This window comes from Nipponia nippon, unplaced genomic scaffold, assembly GCF_047370975.1.
Source record: "Nipponia nippon isolate SJK-2023a ecotype South Korea unplaced genomic scaffold, ASM4737097v1 scaffold_19, whole genome shotgun sequence".
NCBI lineage: Eukaryota > Metazoa > Chordata > Aves > Pelecaniformes > Threskiornithidae > Nipponia > Nipponia nippon.
Genome location: NW_028262335.1, coordinates 4273020 through 4289125, shown reverse-complemented (window position 1 = coordinate 4289125; position 16106 = coordinate 4273020). Strand labels below are relative to the sequence as shown.

At 50.8% G+C, this 16106-nt stretch overlaps 1 protein-coding gene across 5 annotated transcripts in view; it reads right to left on the bottom strand.

Annotated features, from left to right (window-relative positions):
- Positions 1-16106, bottom strand: part of CASZ1 (castor zinc finger 1) — a 206399-nt gene that overhangs the window by 35235 nt on the left and 155058 nt on the right. For all 5 annotated transcript variants that reach the window (XM_087755152.1, XM_087755149.1, XM_087755153.1 and 2 more), the window contains 3 exons: positions 13405-13974; positions 4932-5772; positions 2038-2106 (listed from right to left, as the gene is read on the bottom strand). In XM_087755152.1, the coding sequence (XP_087611278.1) occupies positions 2038-2106; positions 4932-5772; positions 13405-13974 (1480 nt within the window). The remainder of the gene's footprint in view (positions 1-2037; positions 2107-4931; positions 5773-13404; positions 13975-16106) is intronic.

Below are 16106 nucleotides of genomic sequence, written 5' to 3'. Positions count from 1 at the left end.
TTTTTTTTTTTTTTTTGAGCCAGAAACAACTAGTCTTGATCTGGCAAGAATTAGAAAGAAAAACCAAGATAAATAAATAATAATAAAAATAATAAATAAAGAAGCATGCTTAGAGAGTGTTTACAGACTCATTACCCTGTAACGATGATGTGAAAGAAGGAAGAAAAAAAAAACCCACCCCAATTACAAGGGGGGAGGAAACCCACACAGAAATAAATATTTAAGCAAGTGCTGCCAGAAGCACCATCTGCTGAGGCACTAATAATAATAATAATAATAATTTTTTCTGTGGTCTTTTTTTTTTTTTAATTATAAATATACGGGGGGGGGGGGGGGGGAACAACCCAACCCAAACTAGCTAAGTAAGAGGTTTTGTTTTGTTGTGTGAGAGAGTAGATTATCCCTGGGCAGCTTTTGGCAGTGGCTTTGGCAAACTCATTAAGCTAATTATGCAGTACAGACATAGAGTGTCGTGTCTCTCTCCCCCCACCCCTTGATTTTAAGGCTTTAAACTGTTTTTAAAATTGTGTGTAAATTGAAGGGAAGTGGCTGTGCTGCCAACGGGCGGCTTGCGGAGCTTTTTAAGCAGGATGTGGTGTCCCTTAGCTATCTCACAAGCCTCCCTCAGTTACCTGCCTGACCCAGGGGAAGGGGCTTGCAGAGCGCTACAAAGAGTGGATGTGGGTGAAGTGTTTATACAGTTCTCTGCTTGAGAGGGGAACTGCGGACAGAAAGGGTGGCATCTCCTCTCTCACTGCAGCCTCTCCAATTTCTGCCATCTCAGCAATAAAAGCGTGCTGCTCATTCTACCCCATGCAAAGATGGGCTTAAACCCCTGCTTTCCTTCCTATACTCTCCCAGGAGGTAGCGAGTTGCCACATGCACGAGAGGCATTGCTGCTTGAGGAGCTGCATGCGGTGGTGCAGCCGTCCTCTCTTCCCATGTGGTCTTCTGCCCCCTTCTCCTACATCAGGGATTTGGGCAAAAGGGATGGAAGGGAAATCACCTCTCGTTCCACTCCCAGCTAGGGAGAGCACTGCGCCCACCCTTTTGCCCTGCTGATGTGCCACGCTCTTCCCTTGCACCTTCCCAGCAGCTGACTGCCTCCCACAGAGAGACTCTGTAGGCTCTGGCAAGGTGGGAAAGCACAGTACACATTTCCCTCCCCTCTTGTTAGTAAGTGCCCAAGTGCTGGTGGGAACCAACCCTTCAGTTTTATCTCTGCAGAGAAGTGTTTGCTTGCTTCCCTGACTGGTGTCTTTCTGTATACAAGGGGCTTTCAGAGTGAGCTTCCTCACAGTACAGATGGAGGATTCAACAGGCCAGGGGCAAAGGCTGATGGCCCCTTTACACCGTGAGCTATAAAACAGGCCGGTGTTATGCTATAATCTCCTCTGTCCCTCTGGCTCTCATGGCATTACTCACTCTGTCTCACCACAACAGCCCTGGGCTCCCTCTCAGCATCGCTCATTCCTGACCTAAGCTTGCCCAGAGCTGTGAAAGGTGCCCTAGTCTGCACCTTATTCAGAGAGGGTTTCTTATATAAATGAGCTGCAAAATATTCTAGGATAAATATCCCACTTTGATGCCAAGACCTGCCTAAACTCGAGTCACTTCTGAATTCCTCCAGCCTGCATTCTCAGAGGTGAGGTGTCCTCTGCTTGCCTCCTGCAGGCACTGGACATGGTAAGGGAAAAAGGCTGGAGACAGAACAGCAATGGACAGAAAGAACGACAGTCAAGAGACAGCGCTCCCATTTAAATCCCAGACTTCTGCAGTGAAACATTTTTCCACTATTTGTCACAAAGTCTAACAGCTCTGGGAAGCCAAGCATGCTCTTGGCATGCTTGTACACCTCTCACAGCTACTGCTCTCCCAAGCCGGGGAACAGAGCATGTACAGATGCCAGAGTGAAATGGAAGTGCCAATGACTGGTTTAAACACTTGATCCAGATGGACAAGACCTCATCTCTCCCACCACCATTCCACCCTCTTACTTCCAGCCCTCTCCCCAAGAAAGTCAAGAGTTTTGCCTACCTGGCAATATACTTCTGGTAAATATTTACGTCTTCGCTGACAGCTGGTTTGTCAGTGGGTAATCCGTTCCTAATGAGAAACACACAGGACAGAGCTGGTTAGCAGGCAGGCACAGGGCACACGCTAAGCTCCTTGTTTCTCTCACACACCACTGACACATCAGGAGAGAGGGCCCACGGAAGAGCACCCAGCAAAGACACCCATGGGTTTAACCTCCCTCCCCCATACCCTTCAAATCCTGTACCTTCTTTTCCTAGAGAACCATACAGTCTGCCCACCACCCCTCCTGCACGCTCCCTCTTTGCAGGACTCGGTTCAGTTTGTTGGAGACACTGAGAAGACCAACCATGAAAACCTGTTTTTCCACAGAAAAAACTAAATACCCATAATACAAACAAGTGATGGCCACATGAAAACAAACACCTCCCTGAAGCACCTTGCAACACTGCCCTCGTATGCACGGAAGGGCCATTGAGACACGTCTGCCGTAGGCTCAACTGTGGGAGAAGAGTCTCTGTGCTTCACCCATGCTGTGAGCTACTGCACATTTCCCATGGCCAGCAGGCACAGTGCACTCCTAGCCGGTCCTGGCAACGTGGCTACAGCCCCCTGGACGGGGCTTTAATTGCCTCTTTTTTCACACAGATACCCCAGCTCCAATAGACAGATAGGGCAGCAAAGGTATTTATGTATTTTAATCAATGATAAAACCAACCCAACTGCACCAGCTGTCATAAGCCTGGGTTACTTAGCATCATTAGGAAGCAGACAAAAATTACATCCTCAGTGAGTTCAGCAAGAGGAAAAAGAGCCACAGGGCCAGGCTCCAGCCCACTGAAGAGACAGTGGCATACCAACACAATCCCAGACGGGCTGTACGTGGTCTTCCTTCTCCGTTTTGCCCCCACCCAACCTCCTACTCACGACAACTCTGTAGCCTGGTTTAAACAAGGACACTTTTGCACAGAGTTCACTTGAAGTAGGTAGATCAGTTCAGGGCAGGTTAATAGCATTAGATGTTAGAGAGTTTAAACCCATGGCTAGGGTATATGTGCATATGTGTGAGAGTAAGGGGTAATTCCTGCCAGGTTATTTGGTCCCAGTGGGGACTGCAAATGGAAAGCCAGGTCCCAGACACCACAGTTGCACTTCCTCCACCAGCACAATTAATGGGCTGCTTTCTTTTATCAGGAAAGCCTGTATCTGCAGCCTGAAGGAGAAGGGACCAGAGCCCCCTCTGTACTCCAGTGTGTGATCAGGACACTGGGAACTGCCAGGTTGAAGGCCCTGGTCACCTCCATTCCTGTTGCAGCCCCATCGTGATGCCCCAGTTGAGGAAGTCCTGTGGCTAGAGGAGGGATCACCACGGTGCTGCAAACCCACATCAGCAACTGGCAGGAAATGAACAACAGAAAGGAAATCAAACTGGGATCCCAGTGCAACACCAAAGCAGATGAGAAGAGGCTCACAGCCCCCCCAAGCACAGCTCTAGGATGGCCCCTGAACTCCAGGCAGCTGAGCGTTCTGCAGACTCTTCAGGCACAGAGTCCCTGGCCAAGTCACCCACCACAACACGGCACTGTGCCTACACGAATATTTACACCACAGTGTTTTTTAGTAATAGGAGTCCCTGCCTGCCATCTGGAGCACATACAGGGTTCATCCTGAGCGGGGGCCAGATGCAAATGATCCTCTGCCCTTTCCCATACACCTTAACCATAGAGCTCCCAAATCTGTCTGCAGGCAGTTGGGAAATGACTGTTTCACATGGAAGACAGGTATCGCTAGCTCTGCCTTCCAGGTGGAGAAACATGGAAAGCGGGGGATGCAGACTTGCCTGAGACTGCAAAGAGCATCCGAGTGAGGATTCAGCCCAAGGCCTTCTAGATCCACATATTAAACACAAAACAGCCTTCCTCCTTACCAGAGGGCAAAGTGGTAGGGTGCGTGTGATGGCATTTGCCACCGAAGTGCAGGCCAGAGGTCCTAGACTTACTACAAATGACCCCATGGGATTCACATCTCGCAACAGCCCCAGGTCCACAGTGAGAAGCAAATAAGTCCAAACCATTACAAGAAAGCAGAGAAGTCCCCCCCTTCCTCCCTGTTTGCAGCCCCACGTACATATGTAGCTTTTCTACAGCTACCACCTCTGGAAGCCACATTAAAAAGTAATCCAAGGTTTGGCAAGGCCTTCAGATATCTCCATTCAGTCAATGGCATCACTGCAGAGATTGCCAGTAACGTATGTGTAGGAGGTTATTAGTGGTAATTGGGCTAATGAGTTTGCCCAGTCTAAGGGGTAATTGAATCACCTCTATTTGTGTAAGGAACAAGCAAATTGAGAAGATGCAGGCCCGGCCCCACAGAAGTATGTATATGCCCAACTCCTATGAAAATTGATGGGAATTAGGCACCAAAATGTCTTCTGAGTTCTGGGACAAACAAAAAGCCCCATCTTGCTAACAGTAAAGTCAGCAGAGTTTTGCCATTGACTTAAATGGAAGCAAGAATCAGGTTCTCCTACAGACACAGCTGGATGCCTGGGGAACCAGCAGAAGGAGAAAGTCAAGTAGTTACAACCTTGACCTTAGAGTGCTGACAGCACCATGTTCCCTCATCTTTCATTTTAACGTACGAACCTAGGAACTGGTGGGCTCTAGATTCACGGCTGTGACTGCCGATGGCAGGCCAGATCCTTAGTGCACGTCAGATAAATAGAGATGTAAGGTGCAACAGCGGAGCAGATGCTCCAACAGAGAGCAAAAAGAAACATCACATGAACAACGCAGTATTTATCATCACACGAACTGGAATTGCCCACTGATCCACACACAGACTTTAGGTATGATCCCCCACTAATACAAAGATAAGAAAAGTGGGAGGACACTTACTTTACTGTAGAGACTGTTCCAGTTGTGATGGAGTCTGTCTTGGAGAAAGTTGATTTCAGGTACTCAGGAGTGTTGAATGGCAATGAGACGGACTGCTCCGGCCCAGCCACAGGAGTGCTGCTGGGGGTACTGGCGAGGGGAGCAGGGGCCAGGCTGGGTGTTGGAGCTTTTACTGGAGTAAGCTTCTGAATGTTCCTCACATCATACTTGGAAGGCCGGCCTACCTTGCCTGTCTTGAAGGCGATGGCTCCTCCCATATCTGGGCTTCCTTCTCCAGGCTTGAAAAGGTGCAAGTACTTGACATTTTCTAGGTCATACTTGGAGGCCTTCTTGTAAGTGTTGCCATTTTGTGGCCTGATGCTCTCACCCGTCTTCAGCTTCTGAATGAAGAAGTCGTATTTGGAGGCCCGTGACATCAGGCCCTGCATCTGGGAACTGCTGGGAGAGGGCAGCGGCAGGATGGTGGCTTTGGTCTCCGTCAGCATGGAGGCATCTGGACCTGGCACCCGAATGGGCTGTGCCAGCACTGAGGAAGTTTCTTTGCCCAGCTTGGAGCCCAGCTCCTCAGATTTGGCCAAGTGCATGGGCCAAGAGAGCTGCTCTCCAGCTTTCAGTTTGCGGATGTACTCCTCATATTTGGAGAAGCGGGCTCGTTTGCTCATGGCATCCTCGCCAGGGAGAGAGGCAGCAGTCGCAGTGGCCTCTGAGGTAGCAGCATTCAGCTTGTCAAAGCTGATCTTGCGGGCCAGCTCATCCCGCATGTTCTGATCATCATAGCCGAACATGCCCAGGAACTCATTCATGGTGGTGGCGGCATAATCTCGCAGCGAAGAAGCTTCCCCTACAGAGAACCAAAGTGAGAGAGTCACACGAGGCGTCCATTTTTCTTCTCCTCCCATACCAGCACTAGTAGCGGGGAGGGGGAGTAAGGGGAGAAGGGAACATGATCTACTGACGTTTGGCTCACTTGTTAGGTTTTACGACTCTTAAATTAATTTGTTTTAAAAAAAAAAGTAATTAATACTGGGGTAAAATAAAAAGAGTTCATCAATGCCAGGAAAATCAATTTCCTAAATGTTCTAGCCGATGGCTTTTCAGTACATTAAACAAAGTTTCATAAATGTCTCTGCACTCTTGCCTTGGCCTAATATGAAGAAAAAGTAATTTTACTGGAAGTGAGACCAATGCCAATATGCCGAGGTTTGTACAGTTCTGTCCTTGTGTGTGTTTGTAAATGGAAGGAGGTGCACAGAGGACAGACGGCAGTGTGTCTGCGTGTGTAAGGGGGTAGAACCACGTGAGATACGCTATGTGTGCTGGTGAACAGCAGGGCTGAGAGCAGGCAGGACAGCATGGTGTGAAACAGATAAGGGAGACAGGGCAAGACAACGTATGGGGTGGAGCAGGAGGAGGGCAGAATGGAAAAGCGCAGAGTAGAGAAGGAAAGCAGCAGAGGTGGAGATGAATTGAGGTGGGGGAAGTGCGACAAAGGCTATATGCATGAGAAGCTTGGCAGTGAGGACTGGGGGGTGGGAAGGAGCAGAGAAGAGAAGGCAAGACAAAGACAGGATAGCTCCCCATAGCTGTTGCAGTCCTTCCCTTCCCTGTCAATTCTGCAAGATTTCTTTTCACCCAGCTTGCTCCCTTCCTTCTCATGCCCAATGACTGGAGAGCTACTACTCTCCACGTGAAAAGGGGCCACAGTTCAGCAAAGGCTGTGGAAACCTCCAGGCAGCCTCCTGAGCAGCCAGGAACAGCTTCCAGTAAGACCAGGAAAGGGAAAAGTCCGTGCAGGTGCAAAATGGATAAGGAACAGCCTTCTCTCCATCAGGATCTGGACTGAGGACAGAATAGCTGTTGTCCTGATGTGGGCTCCAGAGAGGGGGAGAAAGCCTGTTCCTGGGGCATGGGCTAGGGAAGGGGCAGGAAGGGCTTAGTCTACCTGAGCGTGATCACAGGGAGGGGGAATCAGCAAAAGCTGTCCTTCCTTGGGTCTCTCCCTCCCTTCCTCTCTCCCCTGTTCCCTCAGGCAGTTTCACAGGCCACCAGGAGGGGAAGAACACACATCTGGAGGTCACCCAATATCATCGTAAAGGAGGAAATAAAGATTGCTCTGACGTGCCAGCTTGGACTCATTTAGGCTTCAGTCTGACACAGCGCTCCTCCTCCTCTCCCTCTTGCTTTCTCCTGCAGAGTAAAGATTTACTGTGTGCAGGAGTCCTTCAAACCTCCCTCGTCATCTTTTCCAATCACTCACTCTAGCTCTCATGAGCAAGCACACTAGTTCACAGGGAGCCAGCACACGCAGGTACATTGGCAGCAGAATGGAGGTTCTGGGCACTGGGTCCAGCTCAAACCAAATCAATGCTACCTTGAAACACAGTGGAAAAGGAAGGCATCAAGACACAGCCACAGAACAGGTCAATAGATCCAAAGCATGAAAACAGACCCCTAGGATTTGGGGGATCTGACAGCCAATGACGCCATACGCACAGGCATGCACAGACACAAGAGCATTTCTGCACACGCAAGACCCAGTCAATGAGCAATGTCAAAGTTCAGTAGCCATCAGCTTCCACAGATCAGTTTTCACAGGACGATATGGAGGAAGAGACTGCCTGCAATGGGCACTAAAACCTGCAAGACCACGAGGGTCATATTCCTCTTTCAATATTGCCCGGTATAGCTGTGTTCATGTAGCAGAAGTGCTGCGGCACTAGTTGCCTGTCTATGTGGTATGTGAGAAAGATGATGCAAAGAACGTGCCTGTAGCCTGCAAGCAGAGGGACAAAGACACATTTGCTAAGTCTTGGGATCTGGTTTAGCCCAAAATGACTTTCCAGTTCTGGGTGCTTAGGCCCAGCATCCTGCATGGGATTTTGGGATGCCTGACTTCAGAATAAACACCCTGTTAGCTACAGAATGGGTGGCAATGCCCCTGCAATGGCTGGCTCAGGTTGTAGCTTTTTGTCCTCACACAACCTCATGGGTCAGTATTAATCTTAAAGGATGTTAAATGCAGAATCACACCCCACAGTGTCCAATGACAAGACTCGTTAGAAGGAAACCACAATGTATTACTCCATCCTCAGAGGTGGGATCATTTCATCTGTGCTTCCCCACTTGGCCCTCTCCTGTGGCCCCTCTAACACTCCACCAAAGCCATCAACTTTATCTTTCACACACAGACATATTAAATAATTTCATCTCTCTTTAAAGCAGTTCTCCTTTTTACCTCTTTTTCTCTTTCTCCACCTCCATTTCAGTGTAACCCTATGACCCAACACAAGTGATTAAACCCATGATATCCCTACTGGGTCTAACACTTCCCTCTTTCTGTTAAATCTGCTTTCCCTGTTCTGCTTTCCCTCTCTTTTTGGACCTGTAAAACAATCCCCTAGCCTCCTTCACGATGCCCTGACTTCCAAGCACTGCACAGAAAAACTCTAGCCAGCCTGTGCCAAACTGCAAGGGGAGAAAGAATACTACAAAGAGGATCTGATAGGAAATTAAACTATTAAGTGTGATTTTTACTGGTTTTAACAGCTGCCCTGAAAGCCAGCCAACCCCTTTGCTTCAACCTGCAGCACACGAAACAAGAAGGGAGACCCTCTTTTTCAATCCCACATCTCAAATCAGTTTTACAAATCCCAGCTTGGTTCAGGCCCCACAGACATTACAAATCCAGAGAGGAGATTCAAGGAAACCTAGTACTTTAACACTGGAGAAAATGAAATGTTGTAGGAGACCAGCTCCTTTTTAAACTTCCCTCATCTGCACACCTGGTCTTGGAAAGCATCTTTGGTACCCATGTGGCTAGACCCCAATTGGTGCAATTAGATGCGAAACCCAAGACCATAGGAAAGGGGGAGTTTTCAGACCTTTTTTGGAGCTTCGCAAAGTCTGAGCTCGAGTTCAGGTTTCACTAACCTGGATTTAATCCCCTCGCCCCCCCAAACACCTTGCATTCTGCTTTTCCTTTGCTCAAATTTGGTTCCAGATGATCACAACACCCTCCCTAACCAACAGCTTTGCCAGCGCTGCTCAGTCTTTCCTCCTCCACATTTGAGATGAAACCCTGGCCAGTTCTCACTACTCACTGCCTGGCAAGCACACCTTCACTCATCCCAGTATGAGCCCACCAACACAGCCCCTAAAGCCAAGACAACCTTCATTTATTTGCACAGGCACCTAACCAGAAGACTAGAGACCCTTCAAGTGGAGGCACCTTATGGAAGGGAGCTGTCTCACCACAAAGATGGTAGAGACCCAGCCAATTCATTTCAGACACACTTTCAAACAACAGGAAAGAGGCAATTATTATTACCTAATCGACAGAAAACCCTCCCCATACCCACACGCAGACAAAAGTGAAGCAGGACAGTGGCCGGGAAACAAATCCCTGTGAAAAGCGCCCAGCCCGGGAAGGCACAGGAAGCTTTGTCCCTGGGTCTTCTCCCCCCTCCCCTGCACCACATTTTTCTCTCCTTTTCTATGCGATAATAAAAGGGCTCCTTCTCCCCTTGCCACTGCTCTCCATTTGTGGGCATTGCCAAAGAGCAGAGATCTGTGTGTCTCAGAGCAGCTATCGTATCACAAAGGATCCGAAGCTAGCAAAAAAGCGGCTAAAAATAGCCTGCAGCAGCACACTATATATGGATGGAAAAGCAAAACAGCCCAAATGGAGTGCAAGGTCTGGATATTGGGGGATGGGACATCCCAGCCAGGGCTCCGTCCTTTATTCTGCTTGGGAGGGAAAACATGTAGACTTGGGGGCCATAGGATAACGAGCAAGAAATTGGCACTTATGCCTGTTCTCCCAAGTGGAGTCTCCCCAGGAAATTATGAAGAGAAAACCCCCATTGAAAACAGTGCCAATATCCCTTAAGAGACTTAGCCAACAGGCTAAGAAAAGAAAGGAAAACTTTGAAAGCTTGTACAGGGGAAAGCTCCCGGTGGCTACTTTAGCCCACTATGTAAGTAACAGGCAGAGTAGAGAACATGGGACTGTACAAGAAAATCTCCCTGGGTATGTGTGCGTCAGTGAGAGATTGTGGAAAGGGATCTCTGTCAGAGACTGTACTGGGAAATCTAAATGCTATATATAAATGTGCGTGGAGAAGTATGGGTCAGCCAGTGTGCAGGAGAGAGCGCGTGAATGAACGAACAAACATCTGCATGTCCAGATCAGCTTCTGACACTCATCTCCTGACAGACGCCAGCTTTGCGACTCCTGAACATGTTTCCTAGCTGTACCAGAGAGGGAGGCACGTAAGGCAAGACTGAGCACCGACTTATTAGTCCCTTGTTTCCAAGGGGTGGCTCAGAAAAAGAAACAGGGAAGCCATACATGCACATTTCCCATCTTGTTTCAAAGCACGAAGATTGAATAGCATGGACCAAGTCTTTGCAAACTCCTGCCTGATGTACAAGCAGCCTCACTGTCTGACCCTGGAAGGAGGCAAAGGTGGCAGGGATTTGGCATTAGACTACAGGAGGTGCTAGTGGAGGACACAAGCATAGCTGAAGTCCCATAAAGCAGGCTGTGTGTGTACACACCAGGACTCCGAAAAGCAGGAACCCTTCTCAGCCCCATGTAATTCAGATCACTTCCGCACTGATCAAGAAAGCCCAGCTAGATGGGGGATCTGGTCTTCTGTGTGGCTCCTGCTTTTTACCCAAGTTTCCAGCTGATAAAGAAGTAAAGGCTCAATTTTAAATGCTGCTGAGCACCGCCAGCTCTGTACCCTCTATGTCCGAGAGGGAGCAATGGGTACTCAGAACCTTGGAAGCCAGGTTCCTGTGACGACTCCCCCGAAGCAGCATTGACCAGGAGGGCAGAGCTGTATTCCTCTCCTTTAATCTGCCTGCCTCCTGCTACCCCCCAGCTCACAGGAAAAAAATCTCCTTTTTGGTATAGGCAGTTCCAGATCTAACTGGAATAAACTTAAGTTGCACCCAGTAACACCAGGTCTGAGAGGACTCGGTGATGAACAGCTTAAAATCCATTTCCTGGAACATTGACAGAAAAAGACAGAAGAGGAAAAGAACTTTGTCCTTTCCAAAGCAAGAAATGTTTGTTTGTGCTTTCCAGGGAAATGCTGCAAAGGACATTTACAGCAGGGCTCTTGAACTGACGCTGGAGACCCGGCAGCAGGGCTGCTCGCAAGCCAAGCCCCACGCGCGTGTGTGTGAGCTGGACCCCGCTTGGGCCATTACCTGCCTTAAACATAAACGAGTCTTCAGCCCCCCATGAACGCTTACACATTTCTGCATAATCCTTTGACAATACAGCCCTGCAAAGGCGTTTTACTGAGAACTTCAACCCCAGTGAGAAACCTCAGTTCCTTTTCATTTTCACCACCTTGGTAACATATTTTTTACATTTAAGTTCCCCTCCTTTTAGTTTTCGTAGAAAATAAAAGCTGCAAATGGGGGGGGGGTGTGTGTGGATTAAAACAAACTAAAACCGGAGTCCAGGCACAATCACCTTGTGTCTGGGAACGACAAGGGCTTTCCTATCAAAGGAAACTGAAGGTCACACTTTTCCTCATTGATCTTGCAATGTTTGTTAATTACTCTGTCACTGATGTGGCGAAGGATAATTAAACAGCTCTGTTTATATCTTATATGCATAATTATGTGCGCTGCCACTGAACTCATGAAGACTAGAGAATGTGCCTCTCCAGAAGGGGAACGGACAGATGGAGATGAGTTTCGGCTGCATTATTAACAGGAGGAGGAAAACACGCACACACAAAAGGAGGAAAGTTCGATGGATTCACAAAGTGCTGAGATCAGGGAGGGGTGTGTGCAGGTGCAGCAGATTAGGGGGACATCTTTCAATTACAGATCCAATCCAGCTGAGAGACAAATTGGGGGAGGGAGCTGCTCTGCCCTAAAGGAGAGAATTCAATTTACCCTAAGGTTTTACCAAGGCTTAGCACTCATATGCCCCCCAAAATCAATCTGGGGGAAACTTGGGCATCAGAAGTGAGAAAGAAATTCAGCTGGAGCTTTCCCCAACATCTCTTGCTGAATTCAGCTTTTGAATGAACCACAAAAATAAGGTAGAAGCTATCTGAAAATAAGAAACGCGCACACAACCTGGGGGAAAACACCTTGCAACTGCACGCAAGTCAGCATCCCGGACCAAAGCGGTGGGGGGGCCTACAGGCTGGGAACCGGCAGCTTCACCAGCTCCAGCCCGAACTCAGGGTGTGCCGCCCCATGGCAGCGCTGGAGGACGGGACCCCATGCCTGCCTCGTGAAGGAAGCAATGCCACGGCGAGCGGTAACCCCTCGGCCCCTCCGGCTGGGATGGGGGAACACACAGCAGCAGAAAGGGAACGTGATGCATTATGTGCTGGATGGCTCTGTTACGGGCTCGCTCTTGACACCCAGAAAGGGGCATCTGCACTGGTAGGCCAGCCGGGGATAAGCGACAAAGACAAGGAGCACCGAGCCCCCGAGCAGCAGAGGGCAGCGGCCGGGCTCGGGGGGTCCCCCCCGGGCCTTGCCCCGGCACAGCTCGGCCTCCCCCGCGGGGTCCCCTCCCGCCCGTTCCCCCGGGAAAGCCGCCGCCTGCCGCCTACCTCCCGCCGCGGCGGCCGCTCCTTCCAGCACCTTCGCCCGGGCCGGCCGCTGGGCGGGGCCGCTCCCGCCGCCCCAGGTGTGGCGGCTCCGGCCCGGGCCGCCGCAGGCGCAGCCCCTCCCTGGCGCCTCTTCCCGGAGCCGCCCGCGGGCGCCGGGAGCCCCCGGCTCTGGCAGGTGGCCGCGCCGGTCCTGCCCGTGAAAGCGGGGGGCCAGGGCGGTCCAGCACCGCCGCGGGCAGCTGGACTGCGGCGTGCACCGGGTTGAAATGCACGATGCACTGGCTTCCCCCCTCCAGCCCTGGGCTCCCGTGGTCAACTCTGCTCTCGGGGTTAATTACCAACGTGTAAGATGCAACGTGTGGGCGTGAGTGTGTTTACACAACCCTGCTTGCAATGCAATGCAATGCAATGCAATGCAATGCACTGCACTGCACAGCTGGTACGTGTGCAGGCGTACAGTGCAGAATCCACCGGGGATTTGCCACAAGGACGCTCTCTGCTTCCCCCACCATGCAGAAACAGATGACCAGGAACCCAGCACGCCCCACAGCTATCTCCATCAGAATGGTGTGAAGGAGTCTGCGGGGGGAGATCTACTATACCGAGGGATCTAAGGTCTGGAAAGAGCCATCCAGCCACGTCCACCCCAACAAACACCCCTCTCGGGAAGGGGAGGCTGGAGCAGAGGCAAACTCAGCACAGTCCCAAGAGCAAAATGCCAGGCCTCTGCAAGGGGATTGGGGCTTTCACCCTCCTCCTTGGCTGCCAGATGCAGACAGTATCTGGCACGGACACGCAGCAACAGCTTCATCTGTCCCACAGATAATGGAACCATGAAGCTGCCCCGGGCAGGGAGGTGGAGGGGGCAGAGGGCTTACCTGAGGTGGTTCCTCCCCCCAGCTTGGAGCCTGTCTCGCCACTGGAGGACCGGTAGGCATCGTCCTTCGAGGCCGGCCCGTCTGAATCCCTGTCATCCAAGAAGTTGCCATCCTGCGAGCCCCTCAGAGCGTCCGCCTCGTCCCCGTTATCTTCCTCGTCACTGCAGCCCTTGGGCTGCACCATGTAAACCCCTTCGGGGGGCACCTCCGCGCTCTCGGCGCCCTTACATTCCTTGCCCTCCGTTCGCCCCAGCAAGGGCTCCTCGTTGTATTCCCCATTCACCCACTTCTCAATCACCTCCCTCCTTTTGTCCTCCTCGATCTTCTGCACGCGGCTGAGTCCATCTGAAAACTCTGTCCCCAGCTCCTTGGTCCCAGGCTGAGGCAGGTCCTTGTTGCTGCTGTCCCGCTGCGGCCCCTTGTCCGCTCGTGCCTGTTCGGCTCCCCCGTGGTCGAAGACGACCTGGCGGCTCAGCTTGGCACAGATTGCATTTAGCTTCAGGCCGCCTTTGCGCTTGGCAGCCATTGTGGGTTTTCCTGAGGTTGCGTCAGTGCATATAGTTCTTTCAGCTGGAAAGAGAGAGGGGAAAGAAGCAAGGAAGGGCATTAGTGGGATCAGACAACTTGAACCCAAACAGCAAACAGCTGGTCCCAACCCAACGGGCCTTCAGGCATGGCCAGTGTCATCCTCTGAAAGGTGGGACTGCCACGTTTCCTAAGCTTTGCGTGGAAGCCCAGCCAGGAGAGCCTGGTGAGAGGCATGCTCTGAACCTGCTGGTACCAAAGGATGCCACTGGCCTCAAGACAGAGGCACGTATTTATGCTGAGACTGAACTGGGCTCAAAAGGCCCCAACCATGTCAGGCAGGTGAACATGGTATGGACCAGCCTTTGCTCCTGGCTCAGGCAGGATATGAAATCTGTTAAAAGCCTGACTTGCTCTCTCCTTCAGACTGCAGCACCATTGCTTTTAGGTCCCCAGCTCCATCCCAGATGTGTTGGCTGCCAAAACCACACCAGCCAGTAACTGCACCCAAGCACACGTAGCAGAGAGAACAGCTTCCCAACCCTAGGGACGCTGAGGAATTCACTTAATGGGGTTTACGCATAGTCTCAGAGAAGAGAACCAGTATGGACCAGAAAGAACCAGCACAGAGGACAGGAGCCCTGGCAAGTGCATGCCCTGGAGCACCAGACTGGTGTGTGGCCATCGTATGGGAGAAAATCGCATTGGGTTGGTATCAGTTGATCAGGCTCCTTTGCCTGCTCGCTCGCGCACTCGCTCTCGCACACACAGGAAATTCTGCTCTCACACTTCCCAGCACAATCAGCTAATTAGTGTAGGTTTGTTATTTTAATGTAGTTTATTCATATGTGACAGCTAGTAAAGGAGGGGTAAGAGAAAGTGGGGGGAGAAAGGAAGAAGGTAAGGTCTTAACTTCAAGGTCACGGAGAATCTTGAACTAAATGGTCCCTATCACAGAGTCACTTGCATAATTATTGCACCAACAATTAACAAGACTCAATCACAAATAAAAGCAAAAACTGATTCTAAAGCAGCTGCATTGTCTCATTTCCCCCTTTATTAATGATACCTCCGAGAAACACCCAGACTAAGAAGGGTTAAAGGTCCCAAGGCAAGAGACGTGCACACAGCCTGGCTCTTCCCCCAGTGTGCAGTGCCGAGGCAGATGCTCTGCGTCCCAGGGCTCAGGAAAAGCACCTGGTAAAACGCCTGCCGGGGACACACACCACTAGAGTGACTGTTGCTGGAGGTCTCTTGGACTTTATGTTGTGCTGAAAGAGGGGCCCATCACACGGAGAGCAAAGAGAAACCATCTCCAGACCTCGAATGGTAAGAACAGGTTCCTCCATTGCACAGGAGTCCCTCGTGGCAGCTCAGCCCACACCTCCCTGTCACCAGCACAGAGGTGCTGCTCCACAGAAGCACAGTGAGATTAATCAGACCCCCTACGATGCATCCAGAAGCCATCGTGACAGCCCCTAATCCCATAACATGACAGCCCAATACAAACAGACTGAAACTTTAGACCTGCTGTCCAAGAGCCAGAGAGAGGCTGCTTAGTGTAAACTCCTGACAGCTTCAGACACGCTTCCCTGTCAAGGACTGCAAGAAAAATAACCCCCCAACAAATGTATCAGCCCCCCACACAAAGGGAGGCAAAATGTACTCCTCCACTTTCCAAATGCACGGCCCCCCAGCACTAACACCTACGTGCAATCATGTTTTCATGAAGGGAAAACACGTTGCCCCCAAACACATACCTCCCCATCTAGAAATTATAGCTGTTCAAGAGCTGTGCGTATGCACTGGCACGCTCTATAAATGTAGTCATACACGTAGGGGTTAAAAAGTCCCATCTCCCCAAAATACATTCCTGTACATTTCCCCACGCATTTCCCTTTCACACATTCCCCAACACACGCACACAGTCCTCACGCATACAGATGGGCACAGGCAGACGCCCATGAAGCTGCAAAAGTCTCCGTGTGCTGGCACCTTCCCTTCCCATCACATTCCCACTCTATTTAGGGCAGAAAGCGAAGGCCGATCCTGTGCGCAACTGGTACCACAGAGGGAATCTCAGGAGGCTGCTGTGAGCTCCAGCTGGAGCCTGGCCAGGACACCTACAGCTCACGCCTGTATGCTCGGGCGAAGGGCCAGCAGAGCCTCGATGGCTG